The sequence below is a fragment of the Lygodium microphyllum genome, chromosome 22, assembly GCF_053477565.2.
Source record: "Lygodium microphyllum isolate KBCC chromosome 22, Lygodium_microphyllum_v1.1.10, whole genome shotgun sequence".
Taxonomy (NCBI): domain Eukaryota; kingdom Viridiplantae; phylum Streptophyta; class Polypodiopsida; order Schizaeales; family Lygodiaceae; genus Lygodium; species Lygodium microphyllum.
The window spans coordinates 84435591-84457646 of record NC_141156.1 but is presented as its reverse complement, the minus strand read 5'-3'; the positions used below and the strand labels follow the sequence as shown (position 1 = coordinate 84457646).

General features: G+C 41.1%; 1 protein-coding gene across 1 annotated transcript in view; it reads left to right on the top strand.

Moving 5' to 3' along the window:
• The first annotated feature begins 10502 nt into the window (after positions 1 to 10502).
• LOC148017364 (mitotic phosphoprotein N' end (MPPN) family protein) overlaps positions 10503 to 22056 on the top strand; it is a 32703-nt gene continuing 21149 nt past the window's right edge. The window contains exons 1-3 of the mRNA XM_087663500.1: positions 10503 to 10660; positions 10794 to 11451; positions 11535 to 11646. Coding sequence (XP_087519626.1) covers positions 10796 to 11451; positions 11535 to 11646 — 768 coding nt within the window. The 5' untranslated portion in view covers positions 10503 to 10660; positions 10794 to 10795. The remainder of the gene's footprint in view (positions 10661 to 10793; positions 11452 to 11534; positions 11647 to 22056) is intronic.

The following is a 22056-nucleotide window of genomic DNA, read 5'->3' as shown; positions in this document are numbered from 1 at the left end:
TTGAGCAACATGTCTTTTAGTTTTCACAACTACTGTATTATCATCAAATTTTATAATCATTCCATTTCTTTGTTTTAACTCCCTACAAGTACGAACTATCACTGCCCTAACAACTTATTACAACTTTCCTTGCAATGCCAAGATTACTGTGATTTATACACATGGTGGATAAGAGAGAGATGTATTGAGTTAATTTTGGACAGGGCAATCATGCCAGTCGACCCCAAATCTCATCCACTTAAATCCTTAACCAAGAGTAAGAGTAAGGCAAAAGGCAAGTCATCTGGAAAGACAAGTATGGTAAGCTCCAAAAAGATAGAAATGCCAACATTTTCTCATCCATCTCCTCATCAACCCCTTGAAGAGAAGAGGCCCCCTGTCCAAGTCAAATTCTTCAACCAACCAAAGAAAAAAGCCACTACAAGGAGATTAGATATCTTTTCAAAAAGTGATGAAGAAGTTACAAAGATGAAAGAAGACAAATAGATGCAAATGAAGCAAGATCCTTGTATATCTACACTTCAATTTTGTAACTCTTCATTCAATGAAAAGCTTTTTGTCAAATGTAAATGTCATCAATGTTTTCATATTTATGGCTTGAAGTTTGCAATTGTGGGAGGCAAGCAACTCATACAAGAGAAAGAGCGTTCATCTCTTTTTCCAACGATTTTACTGTTTACTTTGAACTTATATTCTGGGGATGTACAGTCTAGCATCTCCAAAGTATCCCTTATATACTTAAGATTCCAATTGGAAGTGATATTTACCTTTGTTTATAACTTGCACCTTAAGATTGAAGGGTGTGCAATCTGTATCAGAATCCAAGGGAATCCAAATGCCTAGTTTAAGTTTGTATCTCCTATAATCAAAACACAAAGCAAGAGTTTGTCGTGCTATATTATAACACAAAGACAAGGATTGGGGGCATACAATACACCTCATGGTGTCGCCCTTATGGTCAACCTCTCTAGATTTCCAAAGCTTTCCTATAATGTTATCTAGTTCTGCTTTTGCAAAATTTCTACTTAGCCAAGATACTTTTATTCTCTGTAAGTTTGCTATTTTAAAGCAACCCACAAAGATATGTAAGGGGATAAACCATGAGAAGCATATTATTCTTGAGATCCTTCCACAGCTGTCATGGACTTTTGAATATCTTGACATATTTTGAATTTAAAACTATGCATGGTTGCCTTCAAGAACCTCCCAAATTAGAGATGAGAGACTTGGCAATGGCAAATCCTCAATATGTCCATATGTACCCTCTTTAGACGGAACCACATATTGTGCATAATATATAAAAATTATTCTCTCACTAAAAGAACTGGCAGTCTCATCAGCATATATAATGTCTGCAAACACTACAAGATACAGGCCTCATACCAACGTTCAAAGTGACGAAAATGTTCACCAAAAAAATTGCCCCCATTATCGCTAAACATGTCAATATTAGCAATGCCATAGAACCATTACTATTTGCATCTCTATTTGCATCACAAATAGCGACGGTTACAGAGGGGGAAAAATTTTTGCGGCATGGTAGGGCAGTAAGTTGCCCGGCCACATGTAGCACTATGTGTTGTATTTGGGCTATACAAAAGGGTTATGGTAACCAGTCCAATGGTCGTCAAAATGAAGGCAAAGTGTACTTGGATCGATAACTAGACTAATACATAAAATAGATACAAGATCGCTTAATGAAAGCGCTCATGGAATCATGGCAATATACAAAGGATGATAATAACATAGTGCATAGAAAATGCCTACATAAATCATAGGACCAAAAAAAAAGAGGATGTGCACTTGACGAATCCAAGCACGAGCTATAGATCCTTGCCATCCGAAAGCTCGTACCACCACAAAAGAGCATCAAACAGACTCCGCAAAAAAAGAAATAACTACACATCAATCCACCATACATAATGCAATTTGATTAAAATTAGTAACTATGGACAAGAAAGATGAGTGACTTACTAGGCCGCCACATGCATACAATCTATGGATCAATGCAATGGGACCGTGTCTCTCTGCATATTGAGTCTCTAGGCCGGTGGGATCGCGGTTTGTATAATGGAGTGCTACAAAGAAAAAAAAATACAACTATTAGAAACATGATTGTAAGTACAAGTGATATTATAAAAAATAAGTGAGAAAAATAAAAGAAAAACTTACAAAGTCCTCCAGATAAGTCATGTGGCCGCCACTCCCAAGATGATGGACCACTCCTACCTCCAGTCGTGCCCTCATTGCCTCGCGCTGTTGTCTCCAACGTCCTGGAGAATCTGTAGCCTCCTCCTTGAGTCGACACCAATCATCTGTGTCTATCCACTCAGGCTTTAAGGCCCCACTCTTAAGTGCCTTGCATATGTCTGATCATCTCTGTGACATGTATGCACACATGCACTCCATCATCCAGCCTATGGAGAACCTATCTGTTGTGGTGGGTACTGAAAACTCCTCATACAAGGATGCTACTATGTAGTCCTTGCTCCCCTTCAGTATGTTCTTCCAATGATCCAATACAATTCATGATGATGGCTCCTGTCCTATCATCTACAAGGTATCCATACCTCTCTAGGGTATGTCTAAGATGTGTCCTCTCCCACATGTGACTACACTCCTGGGCATATCCAAGAGACCCATGTACATGTGGTGTACCTATGGGGGTGGTATCTCTCAAAGTAGCACCCATAGGGGTGCCACCTACGGACGATTGAGGAAAAGTTGGAGTGACTAGAGTAGACATCCCCACATGTGTGACAAATCCCATAGGTGATGCAAATCCAGCAAAAAGATGAGACGAAGACACTACATCGGTACCTCCACAACAATCACCTGAGCCATGCTCTCTCGAACCTGCACGAGAGCGAGGAGTAGCATATGTAACTCGAGCTAACCATGGGCTCACCGCATCCACGTCTCTGCAGCATCCCCCAAAACCACTCCCTCCGTCCCCCAAGTCTCGAGCATCGACCTTGTCTATTGGAAACTGAAGCATCAGAGCATGTCGAAGTAGATCAAACGGAATGGCCTGATGGTATCCGAGACAGCTATTGGTCCACCATATCTTTGAATCGAGCCATCCAATCTGGAGACATACATGTGAAGATCTCCTGTAGCTCCTCATCGCTCATCCCTCGACTTATCATGCTGTCCAAATATCCACAAAGGTCACCTGCACATACAAAAATTGATGTTAGCATAATTAATATAAAGTTTCAAGCACAGCACGATAATATAACTCTAAAAAATTGATCTTATTTAAAATGCATGTTTTAGAGTACCCTTATAAGCGATTCATCAACAAATTAAGTAGGTGGATGCTCCTTGTATGACGTAGCTTATGGTCCCATGTCAATCTCCTGACACAACTCCGCATACACTGGAAGGTCGATAGAAAGGTCACCATAAAAGGATGAGTCCACCTCGTTCTCAAAGAATTCTTGGCCTCCTGTCTTTCCATCATTGTTACTCGATTCTACCTCCTCTACATGCTCCAAGCTTTGGGCGGCCTCCACCCCTTGCAATATCGACCCCTCTATCTACATACTCTCCTCATCTATGTTGGGAACATTGCTTTCATCATATACTCTCGCACTTCGAGGAGCTAAAGTTACAACATACCACCATCGAGATTGTCGAGGGTTTTGATAGAAAATGACCTATTCAAAATCACATACAGAAGAGATTTAACATTTGTGACATATACCATGTCATAATAAAAGTTTAAAAAACATGAGTTCATGCACCTGTTCATAATGGACCGGTAATACAAACATGTCGTGTAAATCTGTCCATCTTTTTTTGAAATCTATTTCGAGAAATTCAGATGGACTTCGTCGAACGGTTGCCCTGGCTCCTTCCAGTACCACTTTGAAACCACTGCACATCGAATAAGATCATGGAGAAGCTACGGTAATCCACTGTGATAATACTTTACAAGTTTCCAAAATACTCCATCTCTTCTATAATAGTGTTTGGATCCATGGCTCGCCGTCAGCTCTCTTGCTCGAACCTTGCCATGACACCACAATCCGTTGTGGAGTGCATTTTGTCGATACGTTCCACGCAGAAATGCCATCCGCGCGACCACGTTGCACTATATATTTTGTATTGTACATTGAAACGGTTAATTACTTGCCACATATAAAATCTAGATACAACAACTTATAAAATATGTGGTCACCTTCAGACTACATCCCCTCGAGAATTTCCACTCCTCAGTAGAGACCTCCACCCCTTCGCGAGAGGCTACGATCAAAGCTCCATGCAACCATCGCGACATAAACCGCGGCATCTCCTCCATGCCCTCGGGATATTGAATCGATCGATGGCGCATACTAGATCGAAATTCGGATCACACTTCTTTCCGATCTTTCCTGGCTTGCTCGTACCTAGTGAGTCACGTCTCCATGGAGGCATGGTGCAACATACAAAAACGATTCACTTTCTCCTCCATTGCATCATCCATCCTTTTTTCTACCCCATTTCCAACCACCACATCTATAATCTATCCATCATCGTCCTGCAGCAACCATAGCATACTGTTGTCTAAATCCACCGTTGGTAGCCACTGTGAAATATGCACTAACACCTTGGACACCAACCAACCTTCAGCCATGCTACCTTCTGGCCGAGCTCATTGTCGCACAAAGCCTTTCAGGGTTTTCATGAAGTGCTCCAAGAAGAACATCTATCCCGTATGGACAGGTTCCACAATCTCTACTTCATCTACAAGATACACGAGGAGGTGGGTTTGTATCGTGAGCATGTTGGTGGGCAGGTACTTCTCAAAGAGATAGACCATCTCCACTGCTCCCTGCCTTATAGATTCAATAGAGGATGTCTTGATCTCCTTCTGTGAAATCCATTGTACTAAATTTGACAACCTATAAATCGCCCCGCATGTTTCTGGAGTGAGGCATCCTACATTCGCGATCGGTAGTACAAACTGCCACAAATGAAGAAGTATTACGAACAAATGACTACACTTCAAATAGCAAAATACACAAGCTACTTGCAATCCATTCGTAGTACAAACCTAACATATCTTATGCCAATCATGGGATTTTAGCCCTGTTAATTGGTCATCTTTTAAAAACGTGGATATGAGAGAATGCATCATAATCGTTGGAGTGCGGATAGACCTGTTATAATTTGCTTCACAATGTGCTCTTTTTTAGTAGACAAAATCCAAGGAGTGCGAGGTAGTTGCAAGCAATTATCAGCACTCAACTATGCCAAAGCGCCTCCATCTTGCATACCTCCTTTAAATCCTTTCATGCCCCTACAATGTCTCTCTTCTAACTAGCCGCAATAGGTGCACTCCTCCTTGGGATGTGATGTCACCTCCATGTATAAATTTTACCATCACATCCAATGTTGTTGTATATGATATTCAAGTAGTAATAATGCATGATTGATGCACACTTTTCTTACCATTTGCTCAAAGTTTGAGATCACCTGATCAATGATCTCCGATTGAAACTCGTTGAAGCGTCGTACGTGTTCTATAGATAAGCGATGCTTTCGTCTGATTGCTAGCTTGCATTGAGAGCAATGACACAGGACATGCTGATTAAGATACACCTCGCTATCTTGAACATCACAACCTTCATCGTTTTCCATTTTGTTTACGTTACGACAAACAATTTGAATTTGTTCTCATTCTCTTTTTCTTTCTAAATTTATTTGAGAAGGGATTTCTTCTCTTGTATATTTACTCTATGCACTATATCCACATACTTATATACTGTAAGTGGTGGGCACCCATCACTGTCATTTTATTCTTTTAGTGACAATAGAATAAGGAAAGGTAGGTTACACATTGTGACTATTGGAGCTCCCATGCATTAGTCTCTCTCTTCTTGCATGAACCTCCATATCTCTTGATTCCCTTTTGCTTTTGCTCATGCTTCCATTTTTGCTCCATCTTTCAAATCTAACTATTTTGCATGCATTTCGAAGTCTATATGTGTGTACCTCTCTCATTTTGCTATGCAAAGGATGGGAGCGACTATGCGATCGATTTATGTTTGGTCTTGGCAACATCAATATCAAAAGTTATACTACGCAAGCTCAATAGTAGGACTTTGGACATCCTCTTATTCGTTAAAAATGGTCAACAATAAAATACAATGGCTATCTCTAACCTAGCCTCTCACACACTTTACAAATACCAAAATCTATTTGCAGTGACCTTTCATGGACTTCCCTTGAGCATGCAAAATGCACTTTGCAATGCTCAACGATCCAAGAGTAGGCTTCTCTCATTCTCAATCTACTATAGATGTAGCATGTAAGAAAGGGCCATGAGTGTAAGCATCAAATTTGAGTGCTCAAGAAAAAGATGGAGGTTTCATCCACATGGTTCCTTACACGTGCGCACGCACACACACACACACACTCTCTCTCTCTCTCTCTCTCTCTCAAACTCTCACTATCTCTCTCTATCACAATAGAAAGCAAGAAGGCAAGTACACAAACTTTCACACACACATGAATAGCATATTGTCCTTTTTATACAAGACATCAAGGGTTAGGATTTTCCTATCCCTTGGGTGTCCAACCCTCTTTTTGGACCAAGAAGTGGTCTCCCCTTCTTGCATGCAGCTAGACTTACTTTAATATTGATCAATTTGTACATTTCTAGCTTTAGGTACTACTTAATACCAATAGAATTTGCATGGGAAGGAGGGCTAGCTCTCATTACAATGATTTCTTCTCAACATTAACAGTTTCTCTTTTTTATTTTCAAAAATTTATGGACCTTCCATGGGTCTTCCATTTGCATGTTGTTAACACTAGCATGTGCTTATTATGTTTTGAGTGTTAGGTGCAAGATGGTGTGAATTGGTTGATTTAAATGACCTTAACAAGTAAGAATATTTAATAGGCTTGTCAAACAATTGAACGCATTCGATGCCACCCCTCACCATTACAATCTTCTTTTTTCTCTCTCCTCACCATTGTGAACAAGGTGGATGTCAGAGAAGTTGGGGCGTCATGTAGCCTTCCCACATTCTCTCTTTTAATGTAATATTCCCCTCCTTATCAATGATGTGATAGTAACTCTTAAAGCAAAAAGGATTGTCAAAAATAAATTGCACTAGTGTGTCTGCTCATTGTTCAATCTTTGCGCCTACCCGGGCGGTTCCTCCTTCTTTTTGGCAGTTTCCTCTCTGGTGGCTCTTTCTTCTTCTTAGAAATTATTTCTCCCTCTCAACAATGTTGATAGCAAATAATGAAGGTTGGGGTGTGGGTACAATTGATGGACTACGGGAGAGAGTAGTGGGGAAAGAAAGGGAAAAGGTTGTGATAGAGGGGATGGTGGGATTAGTCAAAGAGATAAAGATGTGGAAGATGAAGATGACAATGATAAATAGCAACCAATAGGCACCTTCCAATCTACACAAACAACATCACGATAGACATTGATGATGATATTGATGCTATTGATGATGAAGAGTAGTAGCAGGTGTGCCATCGAATATCAGGGTAGACAACCAATGATAATGATGATGCTAATGAAGAAGATGACGGTAGGTAGTAGTAAGTGCCTAATCTCAGTGGTGGTGGATAGCTTGTGGACAACAATGTAGGTCACATATGATGATGTCGATGATATTAGATGAGATGATGATGTCAATATTGATGATGATGAAGACAATGATTGTGATGGAGATGATGAACAATGAGAGGAACAATAGGGCGATGATGTCAAACAGCAAGGCAACACACAATAACATGAACAATAAGGTCACGATGACAAATAGTAGGGTTGCCCACAACACGAGATGATGGTGGCAAGGAAGCTGATGATGGTGATGCTCTTGTTGATGTTGGGTGATGGTGATGATGTTGATGAGCAGTATCAATAGGCAAGGTTGAAGAGTAGGGTGCTACCAATGATGAAGACAATGATGAGGGTATGCTGACTACTATAGCTTGCTTTTGCTTTTTTTTTTTTGTTATTTCTTTTAAAAAAACAACATGAATCCACTATTCTTGAGTCATGCATGAGGGTCCTCTCAATACTCTCCTTCACTAAAATTGAAGCTTACCCTCATACTCGAAACTCTTGAGGCATTCCCATGCTTGGAGTGTAATGTACTAGAGGAAAACTTGTAATGAGAACTCTTTTTTTCCCATTTTCCTTGTAAAAATTCTTCCAATTTTTATTTATTCCTACTTCACCAATATGATGGTTATTACTTTCATTTTCATTGTTCCTGATCAAGCCTTAATCCACAAAAATGAAATCTAAGACCTATACTTCACCCGTGGCAAAGAAAACTAATTAATTGCATGCGTTTCGGAGTTGCACTTGCATACCCCTTCTAATCTACGATGCGAGGCATGCGAGCAACTTTGTGGCTAATGTACCCTTGGTCATGGCAATGAAACCAAAATGTCACACTCTATGAGCTTAACATCGGGGCCATCGGATACACTTATTGTTTCAATAGTTTCGACACAAGAAGTACACAACTAGTCCTCACCTAATCTACTCACACATTGGATCTGAGATTAACAATGGGAGAATATACTTACCTATACTTACCATATATGTAGTAACTATATTAGCCTGCCCCATCATCAATCTAAGTGTATGCTCCTTTGCCTTCAATCTTGCATTCTTATTACTGAACAAAGAGGGGACACCCGTGGTGAGTTGAAGGAGATGAAGAGAAGAAGGCTGCTTCTCGTTCCACATCCCTCACGCTCTCACACTCTCAACTCATGCACTCTCACTCCAAAGACACTCGCCAAAAAGATGGGATGGGGAAGAAGAAGATAGGCTAAAAGGAGCTTTGCATAATCATTTTCCTCACTTCACACATGCTCTCACACTCTCACTCTTAAGGCACAAGGATTGCAAGAAATCAAGAAGTGAAAATTTGCTCACACATGAATAGCTTATTCCTTTAGTTTCCATCATTTATATATATAAATTCTAGGGTCCCCCCCCCCCCCCCCACTCCTGCATCTTGCCCCCTTTTTGTGGCCATTTGACTCGATATGTTTGCTATTCTATACACCTAGACCTTAGTCTTGATTTAAAAAAAATCTAATACAAGTTTAACCTTAGAGTGCCATTTTATTGATATAATTTGTATAGGAGAGAGTCATTGGCTCTCAAACAATCTATTTGATGTTACAAAAACCATATTCCTTTTAAAAAATTGTGGCTCCCTTTCTCCTTGAATGATTATTAGGTTTCCATAACACATTAGCTCCTAAATCAAACTCAAAGGAGGTTTGATATTAGGAAGATTGTATCCAACTAAGAATAATAATAAAAGATGAGCTATGAAGCAAGGAAATTTGTGACTTAAGCATAACAAATGAAATAACAAGACTTAAAATTGAAATAATAAGGAATAGTCTAAAATGGGAGCTTCCCTATAGATTGAGAAGTTAGATATCCTAGTATGTGAGAGGAAAATAGCAGGGTTAGAAACATTGACCAAAAGAAGGTTGTCATAATATCTAAAAGTACGAGAGAAATGCTTCAAAATGTCATAACAATTGGATATAACTAATCTCTTGCAAAAGGAGGACTCAAAATAGTAAAGATAGATATTACGCTCTCAATAATCCAAGAATTGTAGTTAAGACATTCATCAAGAGTTAGGTTGATAAAATTGCTTTTTGATTTGTTGGCCTGAGTGGCCATTGAATGGTGGTGCAAGAATGATAAATATTTGCATTTCTTGAAGGTAAACTACCAAGACAATATATATTTCATGATAGTTATGTGTCCATATCCTTCATGGTGAGGGATTGACTCATAACATTTCTTAATACCATAATAGCATACTTTGAATATGTTAACAAGAAGATTGAGAAAAACTTCATGAGCCGCCTTGACAATCCATTGTAATTTTATCTTGAAGGTAAGGAAAACCTTTTTCACAAAATTGTGTGTGTGTGATATATTATTGTTCACAAAATTGTCAACGAAGGTCTGATTCAGACAAGGTGGAAGGCATTAGGCAACAATTCTAAGGGCCAATTAGGCATGCTGAGTGCATGTAAGGTGGAACTAACACTTCATGACTTGCTTGTCCACGTGACTAGCAACACCCTACAGGCCCACATGGTAGCCAAATCTCTCAAATCTTCATGAACATTGAACAAAAAATGTTACGCAGCCCTTTAAAATTGGCCTCTTGTGTGTGAAGTTAAGGGCGGGGGAACATACAATTAAGTCTCTTTCTCACCTTCCGTTGTGTCAACTTTAAGAGCGGTGGCAATGCCATTTATGTGACACTTCCACTCGGAAATGCAGTGATCAACTATGAGCTTCCACTACCATCATGTGAACCCAGCCTAGTTAGAGGTGTCAGTTAATGGGCATTTTTATCCTATGCGCCCCGTGGGTTTACACTTGCAAACAATGAGTCACGCCTTGAAGGAGGGGTGAACAGGCTCTAAACCAAAAAGGGTGGGAAAATGCTAGGGTATGAAAGAGCGCCATGACCGTTTCAAGTTTGTCACTCCTCTCTTGTGTGTGTGTGTGGAAGTGGAGAGAACATACACACACACACACCCACACTCACGTCTCTCTCTATCATCAGCTTCATCATAATCATCATCATAACATCATCACATCATCCTCAGGTCCTGCAAAACCCTAGCCTACAGAGGCTCGCAGGTAAACGTTTATGATACACTGTGCTTCTCATGTGTGTGTGAGAGAGAGAGAGAGAGAGAGAGAGAGAGAGAGAGAGAGGCCCCTCACTCGGGTCAATTTCCATGTCTGTTTTGTGAAAAAATTCAATTTCCAGAAATGAGCACTGGTCTGCAGAGCCGCAGTGCAGCTAGAGGAGCACGTCCTCAATCCCTCTTTTACAGAGATTTGTCAGCTTCTCCTGCATCTAGGTCATTGGCTCCGAAAGGTGACACTGGCTCCTTCGGCAAGTCCTCTGCTTCTGCACTGTGGAGGGAGAATCTGGGGGGCGGTGAGCACCCTCCTCCCCCTCTATTCTCCTTGGAAGATCGAATCGAGCGCCCTTCTGATCCGACACTCGGCGATTCTTTACCAAAGTCCTTGGATTCCAGGTTTGATGAGGTGAGGTCTCCGACCAAAACCTCCCCCTCCGCCCTAGGGAGCAGGACGCCTGCCGCTCAGAACCTCGGGAATGCAGGACCTAGTTATCTGTTTGGGTCCTCGCCCTCTTTTCAAAACGCTTCACCGTACAAAAGCCATGGAAGTTCCAACTGGTGGTCTCCATTCAAAGAAAGGCAGACCCCTGATCAATCTCCCGGAAAGGAAGCAGATAGAAATTTTGGTAGTCCAGTCTCCGGGGTTGTGCAACAGCCACAGCAGTCAGGGGGGTTGCTTACATTGCCTGCTGTAAGAGAGATTGTGAGACCAGATTACCAAATCAATGGCAGCTTACAGGACAGCAACGATGATGGAGATGAATGGGTGACGGCGTTTGGGTAGGGTAACGTTCATATAGTCTACTGATTTCGACTTGGATGGATGCTGAATGATTGCTTACATTCGTCAGTGGTTATTGCAGATTTGGAGTTGATGAAATTAATGTTGTTATGCGATATCTTGAAACATGTGGTCCAATTGTAAGACACGTTCCAGGTCCAGGAGGTGCAAATTGGATTCATGTTCAGTTCCAGGTGCTTATCCTGTTTGTTTGTACCTCAGTATGTAAGCGTCCTCTCATATGTTGAAGGAAATGAAACGGTTTTATCGTTTAAAACGATTAGAGTAAGAGGCATTGATGGGTTTTTGGCCAACAATTAGTTGATTGAGATTATTAGACCTTAGCCTCCTTTCCATCAAGGAGCTTCCTTGATGGCCACACTAGCATCTTTTTGTGATACAACATACATAGGAACAGTTAGATAAGCAATTTTGGTGAAGATTAGGTATTGCTGTGGTTTTTACTTTGAATTCTAGTACATGAAAATTGTGTGGACAAATTGAATAATGGTATGCAGAAGTGGCACTTTCCATAGGATCTTGAAACTATGTTTCGGGCATTCAAAACACTAAAATGTTGATTTACACCCCTTGCTTCTTCTCACCACGACCACCACTAATCTCCACCCCCCCCCCCCCCCCCCCCCCCCCCCCCCCCCCGGCCCCATGTTGCTCCAAAAACCCCCCTTCTTGCAAGAGGATGATGAAACCCTAAGACTAATTTACAGCAATTTATACTAAGCAATAAATTTATACAATAAACGGTAAATCAAAACTTCATACTTTACCCTTTTGGATTAGATTGCTCTCAAGAAATTGAGACAAGTCGACATTTGCTTGGCCCCAAAATGTTCGTGTCCCTTGTTGTAATTCTTTTCACATTGATTCAAAAACACTTGTTGTACAACTAGGGTTTAATGGAGCAAGTTTTCCAATAACATTTGGAAAAATATGTTGTCCTTTGGATCTAATAATCATCAAGTTGTTTCTTGATCCAATGTGCATGAGGCTTTTATGACCCGCTATATCAAGTCCCTAATTTTCCTTGGGTTATAAGCACACGTAGGTATAAATTGAATCTTGAATACTTGTGTGTAGGTGCTCGGTTGCATCAACCCTCAAACTGCCCTTTAGTTATATGAAAATTAGCCCACTTGTAGATGCATTATTTCACCTATTTTATCATCCTTAGACCAAATTTGTATTAACAACCTTTTCTAATCATATAAGAGAGGGGGATTTAATAATGGGAAAATACTAGTTATACTGGCTGGTATATAAGGTGGTAGGAACTTGATTTTTGACCATTAGATTATAGTGCAAGTCTCCTTTCATCTTCATCTCTCTCTCTCCCAGCTTTCATGGCTTCTTTCTCTCTTTTTGTTTTTCTCTCTCCTTTTCTAGTCTTTCTCTCTCTTCGTCACTCTCTTTCTCTCTCTTCCTACAGTCTTTCTCTCTTTTCTCTTCTTCTCCCTCTCCTGTCCTCTTCATGACAAGTGGTATTAGAACTCTAGTTTTGATCCATTTAGTTGCCTTACATGCTTAGTTACCATCCTTTTCAGTTTAAAAATCCAAGAAGCTTCAAGTACATAGGGACAAGCACTAAAATGGAGGAGCACTGAAGGACCCAAGGGTCAAGGACTGGGAGGACAGCAGTCAGGAGCATTAATGGAGTCCTTGGACCAAGTTTGGAGGTTGGAAGGTTGGATTTGGCAGCTCGTGGGTCATTTTGGGCCAAATCTAAAGGTAAATTTTTAGAAACAGTGGTCACGAGAAGTAGGGAAGAGTTGATCTTTGTTACTTTTCACATGGAGTCTTCTCTCGCTTCATTCTCAAGCTCCTGCCAAGCTTCCATGGAGGAGAAACAACATAGATCTTTCTTCCATCTCCAATGGTCAGATGCCTTCTACCACAGTTTTCAAGAGGTCTCATGCTTCATGTCAAGTATCTAATTGGTTGTTTGAGATGTCCTCTTTCCTCTTGTGTACAGCTTGCAATTTGCGGTGCAAATTTCGAGCATGAATCTGGGCTAAATCCGCAGCACATCAAGCTTCTCCTTTATCTTGGCCTTCTTCTCCACCATCTAACAATTGATTCTTGCAAGTCTAAAGCCTCCTTCTTATCTTCTTGGACTTTCTTCAACCTTTGAAACCCTAACAGGTGCAGGCCATGGACAATTGCCGATTCTTCTTCAAAACTCATTGATTCTTGAGGGCTTTTGTCTTTCTTGGTGCCAAGAACTTGTGTCTACAAGAATCTTTGAAGAAGCAAGCATCAAGAAGCCCATATTTGAAGATGGAGGCAAGAATGCAAGCTTGACATTTGGGGCAGCCATAGCCATAGACCACAAATCTTCAATTTCTTCAAGTTCTCTTCAAGATTGGGTCCCGGGGCTTCAAGATTGGACTCCTTGCCATCAATGGAGCTTGCCTACCCATTTGGAAGAGCTTTGGAGCACAGGAAGGCATTACGGGGTGAGATTTTGGGGCATTCTTTTTCTATGACCTTCAAGGCATGCATAGAGTTACTGAAGTTCAACCCCTCCTTCTCCCATTGAAGAATCAAGCTTGAAGACTCAATTCTTGGTTGAAGTTGTCATCATGGAGCTAAGGGGAGCATTGGAGAGCAACCATGGGACATTGGCCATTGATTCTTAACTTGTCTTCACCAATCAAAGAGGTAATTGACTCTTGAACTCTCTTTTAATTCCATCCTCTTGCTGAGCCTAAAAGCCTATTGTTGGAAGAGATTCAAGTAGTCAATCATGCATTTTATTGAAGGTTTCAATGCTTATATGCTGCCGATTTAATTTCAATCCTCTCTTAGGATTCCTTGCATTGAAAATGGTCCATTCTATGCTGAGAATTCTTGGTACTGTTTATTGATTGCCTCACCCTAATCTCTTGACTTGTGATGATTGTTTAAATATAAACTAATCTCTGAAATCCATTGTAAATGAGGTGAGATAGCAGCGAGTCACTGCTCGGTAAGCCCTCTTTTTATTCCCAACTCAATTCCATGCACTTCACGAAAAGAATTATTTCCAAGCTCCCATGCATAGCATGCTGATTGTTTAATTAATAAATATCTGCCATGTATACTTTGGGTGAGAAAAAAGCCTGATGCCAGGCGAGGTGGCAAGACAAAAGAGGGGTGACCCCCCTTGCCATCAAAGACCCTAAAGGGGTGTACAACCTGGCCCGAGGGGCACTTTGTCCACCTCTCGGTGATCCGGAGCCCGAACTTGTTTGCAGGTGCAGGGATATTTTGGGGACAGTGAGAATTGGCATGTCATGATTATGCCATTGATGTCTATGACATATTGATGTACTTGGGATTATGCCACTGATATATATGGCATATTGATGTACCACTGATGTACTTGTAATGATGTATGACTGAGAATCAATGCCACATGTAGTTATGTATGCAGTTATGACAGTGAATGCAACAAACAATGCATGTATGATGATCATATGTGAGTGACACGGTCATGGGAATGCTCATTTTCATGCTCAGCAGTGATGTTATGGTGTAGACCATATATATGTATGCTGAAGCAATGTATGGTGCCATGGGAGAAGCGGTTACAAATATACAATAGACGAGGGGACCATATTTCAGCTCTCTTGAATTCCTACAGGGTGCTGTAGGTATTTTCAGTCAGTTACAGAGGTAAAGAGTTAGTATCAGCATTGAAGAGCCGGCCCCAAAGAGTGTTTGCAGACCTCGGCAACCCTCCCTATCGGCCCCAAAGAGTGTTTGCAGACCTCAGCAACCCCCCCTATTGGTTTGACACTTTAGTTGGGCACTACCCATCCCTTACAGGCCAAAACAGTCCCCTATTGCTCTCAAACAGGGTGCAGGACTGCATAAAACAACCATAGATTTGCTATTGCAAAATTTTCTGTATTAAACTTGTAGCAGTGTGCTTATGCTCAGTTCGAAGCGGGCATCCTTGGCTTCGACTTGAACAAAAAAGTATTATGGGCAAAATAGTGACAGGTGGTTTAACGGGACTGCATCTAACCATGGTAGGGAATAAGGGAAAAACTAAGGCAAATGATGACCTCCAACAACAAATAAGGGATGCACGTGTCTCAAGGGCTGGAAATAACCCTGAGATGGAAGATGAAGATTACTCTCATGATGTGGGGAGCCTCAACGCGCTCACTAACACCCTCAGTTCGCATGAGACAAGGCATGCTGAGAGGCATAGAGAATTGATGGAAGGCATTGGTCAAATGAAGATCACTATGGACATCCTTGCTGCCCAACTCACTAAGTGGATGGAATTTCAAATGAAAGGGAAGGAATATGAGGATAGATCGGACATGCATGCTGAACGAGTGACGGGCCCATCAGTGAATGCAGCAAATATGAACTCCTAAGGTATTTTGGGGAGAGTGGGCATCCCTAACACCACTTTTGAACAGGGAGAGCCTTCACATAGACAAGAGGAGCCCATAAACAATGCAATGAGGGGCAATTTTGAGTCATCACAAGGGCCCATGCCATCTATGCGAGTTTAGCCATCTTTTGGTAGAAATTTCTCTAACAATGGTTCATTTTTGGGTAGCCACATGGATTAGCCTCAGTTTGGATATATGGGACAGCCACCTAATCATAACAGAGAGTTGAGAGATAAGATTATTTTCTCTAAATTCAATGGTCAATCGTTATCTCCAGCTGAACTCGAAGAGTGGCTCTCCAAGCTTGAGGATTATTTTGACATTTTGCCCCGTAGTGATGACCAAAAGATCCATTTTGTAACAATCCACTTGGAAGGATTTGCACATACATGGTGGAGGTATATTAAAAGAGAAAATCAGGAAGTGAACTCGTGGGAAGCGTTCAAGGCACTCATGGTGCAAGTATTTGTCTCATCGATGGAGAAAGAAAAGCTTGTTCGCCAATGGTATGGCCTTGAACAACGTGGTCTTGCTGTTAGAGAATACACAAATTAGTTCCTCAAACTTACCATGTATGTTGAGTCGATTAGTGATGATGCCAAGTTACACAAGTATATGTACAGGCTGGATCCCCAACTCTTGGCTGATGTTTCAACTCAAAATCCTTTGGATTTTTTCAAAGCTATTGATTTGGTTGAGAGGTACTCTCGCAAGTATCGTCAGGATGCTTCATTTCAGCATGGACAGCAAAGAGGGGTATCTCAGCCAATGTTTGGGCAGCAAAGAGGACCTATGCAATCATTTTTTGGACATCAAAGAGGTGCTGTAAGGCCAGGACAGTTTGGGGCAAGTTATGGTGGTGGTAACATGCCATCAGCACTCCAAAGATCCCCACATACTCCACTTTTAATGCCTCAAGACCACAAAGTAATTTAAGGACAACAAACAGCCCAAGAATGGATAATAGGCAAGGGGACAACAAAAATAAAAATGTTTCAGCCTTTGGTAGTCCAAAGTCCATTCCCATGGATTTATATAAAGAAAGGAAAAAGGGCTTTGTTTCAAGTGTGATGAGAAGTATACAGCTGATCATGTCTCAAAATGTGCTTTTAGAAATGCCAAGGCATGGGTTCATAGCATGTTGGTATTTGAGGACTCAGAGGAGGACCTTGAGGATACACATGCTTTTATGATGACTGTTGAAACAGATGATGCTGATGAAGAGTTTGGTCAAGAAGAGTTCTTTGACCCTGCTGACTCTTTTCCTTTTGACCCCAGTGGTCATGTATCACGAGATATGGGTAGAAAGAATGAACCACATGCTGAAATACAAGCTGCCACTGTTTATACCATATCTATGGATGCTTGGACAGGATCCAGAAGCCCTAATACATTGCGTATTAAGGGCCAAATTCATGGGAAGGATATGTTTATACTTGTAGACAGTGGTAGCACTCATAGTTTCGCTAATAGAGCAGTCATGGACAGGCTGAAATGTTTTCCCACTGATTTACAGCAGCCATTGAAGGTGCAAGTTGCCAATGGGGATGAAGAAATTAGCACATAAGTATGCCTTGCTGTTCATATTCAGCTTGCTGAAAATTTTGGACAACAATTGGATTTAATTGCATTGGAAATGGAGCCTATAGATGTTGTCTTGGGTTATGATTGGCTGAAAACTTTGGGCACTATAACTATGCAATTTTCCTTGCTGTATATATGGAGTTTGTCAATGCGGGACAGCTCATTCACTTGTAGGGAATTCAAAATAACAGTGAATTTCAGCTCATTACCAGCAAACAACTCAAGAAAGAGTTCAAGAAACGGTTCCAAATCTTTGTATTGCAGTTAAATGAAGAAAATTCAGACTAGTCCACTAAAACAATAAAGAATTCAGCATTGAGAACTCTTTTAGACGAGTACAAGGACCTCTTCCAAGTACCTACAGCACTATCCCCTAATAGGGCGGTTGATCATCCCATAGATCTGGAGCCTCAGTCAAAGCCTGTGAACAAGCCACCGTACTGATTGTCTAGGTGTGAAAGAGAAGAAGTTGCCAAATAAGTCAAAGAATTATTGGACATGGGATTTATTGAGCCCAATTCTTCACCATATGCTTTCCCTGTGTTAGTGGTCAAAAAGAAGGATGGATCTTTCAGGATGTGCATAGACTACAGGGATCTTAATAAGATCACCGTGAAGAACAAGTATCCCATTCCACGCATAGATGACTTGCTATATGAACTCAAGGGGGCTAAGTACTTTACAAAGATAGATTTGAGGTCAGGCTATCATTAGATCCGCATGAGGGCAAGGGATGAGGTCAAAACAACATTTCGGACTGATCAGGGGCTTTATCATTTCTTGGTTATGCCTTTTGGGTTAACTAATGCATCGGCCACCTTTCAGAGCTTAATGAACAAAATACTTCAACCTTTCCTTTTCAGATTTGTGTTGGTTTTCTTCGATGACATCCTCATCTATAGTAGATCACTGAAGGATCACTCACCTCTGGCATATGAGGTAGGTGTTTGATGTATTGAGACAGTATAGACTCTTTGCCAAGGAGACAAAATGTTCTTTCATACAGACGGAAGTGGAATACTTGGGGCACATTGTTAGTGAAGATGGAATTAGGGCTGATCCTAAGAAAGTGCAGTGCAAATACCACTTCACTTAGAGGATTTCTTGGTCTCTCATCATTCTATCGCAGATTCATTAGGCATTATGCCACTATTGCAGCTCCCTTGACAGATAGGCTTAAGAAAGAGGCATTTTTTTGGGATGCCATAGCTGATAAGAGCTTTAAGCAACTGAAGGAATTGCTTACCTCAGTGTCCATTTTGGTTTGCCCAGATTTTTCGAAAGAATTCACCATTCAGTGTGATGCCGGTGGTAGAGGCATAGGAGCTGTATTGTTACAGGAGCATGGGCTTATAGTGTTTGAGAGCCGCAAACTTGTTGAAAGTGAGATGACCATGAATGTATATGACCAAGAAATGCTGGTCATCTTTCATGCCATTAAGAAATGGCACCACTACTTGTATGGCAGCAGATTTAGGGTCAAGAGCGACCATAGGGTCCTCAAGTATTTCCTCTCTCAGTCTAATTTTACCCCCAAACAACGCAGATGGGTAGCTCCATTGCAGAACTATGACTTTGACGTTACACATACGCGGCGAAAAGACAATGTAGTTGCTGATTCATTATCTAGAATGTGGGCTTGTAAAGTTTCGGCCATCATGGAACTTCATAATGATTGGATAGAAGAGCTTTAGGAGGTCTATTTGTTAGATGCTGATTTCAGCCACATTTTCCAGAAATTACAGCAAGGGCATGTGGAAGGAAACTCTCCATATCAGCTTAAGAACAGTCTCTTATGGTTCTAGGGCAGGATTGCCATCCCATACACTTCTCCATTCAAGCAAAAGATCATGCAAGAGATACGCTCCTCATCGACAGCTGGTTACTTAGGCATATTTAAAACCTATGACAAGATTGCTAAAAGCTTTCATTGGAAGGGCCTTTGGAAGGATGTAAAAGATTTTGTTTTGAGCTGCGTGCTATGTCAACAAAACAAGGACAATACTTAAAACCAACTGGTTTATTGCAGCCATTGCCTATGCTTGAAGGCAAATGGACACACATTACTATGGACTTCATAACCGGCCTACCGGTGACCTAGAAGGGATGGAATAGCATCTATGTAGTTGTGGACAGACTCATCAAGGCAGCCCATTTCATTCCTACAAAGACTCAATATAATGCTTCTCAAGTAGCCAGCCAATTCATGGAACATGTTTTCAGATTACATGGCTACCATAGATCATTTTGCATGACCGGGATGCTAAGTTCATGAGCAACTTTTGGCAGGCAGTTTTCAGCTCTATGGGCACTCAAGTAGCCCCTTCCACTGCTTACCATCCACAAACCAATGGCTAGACAGAGAGGGTTAACAAGTGGCTGGAAACTTACTTGAGGCATTTCTATCATGATGTACAGAATGCTTGGGACTCATGGTTGCATTTGGCTAAGTTTGCCTATAATAACTCTACACATTCTAGCATTGGAGTTTCATCCTTTGAGGCATTGTACGGCTATAAGGTGCCTCTTCCCACGGTTATCTTCAATGATAAAATAAACCCACAAAGCAAAGAGGAATTGGATAGAATGCAAGCCTTACTTCAGCAGTGTAAAGTCAACTTGAAGAAAACTCAGGATCAAATGAAGCTTTATGCTGATGACAAAAGAAGGGATGTTGAGTTTCAAGAAGGGGATTTGGTACTTTTAAAGGTGCCCAAGTCCAGATATGTCACCCTTAAGGATTGGTCCAGCAATAAATTAGTTCACAGGTTCTATGGACCATACCGGATTGTCAGAAGAGTGGGGAGACTTAGCATATCGGTTAGCATTGCCCTCATCCACGAAGATTCATAATGTCTTTCATGTGAGTCAATTGCAGCCCTTCATTGGATCATCAGTGGATTATGTTGAGGAGTTACTACTGATAGATGAAGAAGGCATCATTCAATACATACCCGAGCAAGTCATAGGACAAAGGGAAAAGAAGCTTCGCTCTCGCTCCATCATGGAATACTTGATTAAGTGGCAAGGTTTACCACTTGAGGAAGCTTCTTGGAGGCCAACTTCAGTTTTGGAAGAGTTTTCATACCTATTAGAGGAGATTTGGCTGAAATCTAGCTAACTATGGCTTTGTTTTCTCTCAGATTGATTGCAGATAGCTCTCTGTTTCAAAGCACATTTTATTTTGCATTATAGACAGCATGCAATGGACATCATACATGGGCTGAAAGTACTACTCGAGAACTCCGTTTTAATATAAGGCACACCCCAATCGGAGTCTCCTACAGAAAGTTATGACAGATTTACTACAACAGGGCCTTGTAGTAAATAGCTTGTTGTCCACTGTTTGCAGCTCGCATTTACTCAAGATACTTGGGTCAAAATTCATTTTTATAATTCCCCAATAAGACCCATATATTGTACATACCCCAATGGCCTATCATATACAATAATACCTCTTCATTCATTTGCATACCTCTGTAATAATGCAGCAGAGTAGTACTTTGATCTGCTCCTGCCCAGTTATCATAACTGCCCAAATTGTTTTTGAGGGCAAAAACCTTCGGGTGGGGATGGAATGTTAGAGAGGGGGATTTAATAATGGGGAAATACTAGCTACACTGGCTGGTATATAAGGTGTTAGGGACTTGATTTTTGACCATCAAATTATAATACAAGTCTCCTTTCATCTTTATCTCTCTCTCTCCCAGCTTTTTGTCAAGGAGAGGGACTAGGAGAGAAAGAAGAGAGAGAAGACTGCAGGGAAGAAGAAGATAAAGAGTAGAAGAGAGAAAGACAGGTATGAGGAGAGAGAAAGACATGGAGAGAGAGAGAGAGAGAGAGAGAGAAGACATAGAAGCTTGGAGAGCAAGGTGAAGGAGAAAAAAGACTTGCATTAATTCTCTCACCTTATATACCAGCCAGTGTAGCTAGTATTTCCCCGTTATTAAGTCCTCCTCTCTTACATTCCATCCCTACTCCAAGGTTTTTGCCCTCAAAAACAATTTGGGCGCGTGTGGTAACTGGGGGGGGCTGATCAGAGTACTACTTTGCTACATTATTACAAGGGTATATTGATGAATGAAGAGGTATTATTGTGTATGATAGGTTATGGGGTATGTACGATACATGGGCCTTATTGGGGAGTTATAAACATGAGTTTTGACCCAAATATCTGGAGTAAATACGGGCTGCAGACAGTGGACAGCAAGCTGTTTACTACAGGACCCTGCTGTAGTGAATCTGTCATAACTTTCTGTGGGAGGCTCCGAACGGGGTGTGCTATACATCAAAACGGAGCTGTCGAGAAGTACTTTCAGCCCATGTATGGTGTGCATTGCTGTCCGTAGTACATAATAAAATCTGCTTTAAGACAGAGTGTTGTTTGCAGTCAGTCCGGGAGAAAACAGGGCCATAGTTAGCTAGATTTCAGCCAAATCTGCTTCTAAAAGGTATGGGAACTCTTTCAAAAGTAAAGCTGGCCTCTAAGAAGCTTCCTCGAGTGGTAAACCTTGCCATTTAATCAAGTATTCCATGATCGAGCAAGACCGAAGTCTCTTTTCCCTTTGTTCTATGACTTTTTCGAGTATGTATTGAATGATGCCTTCT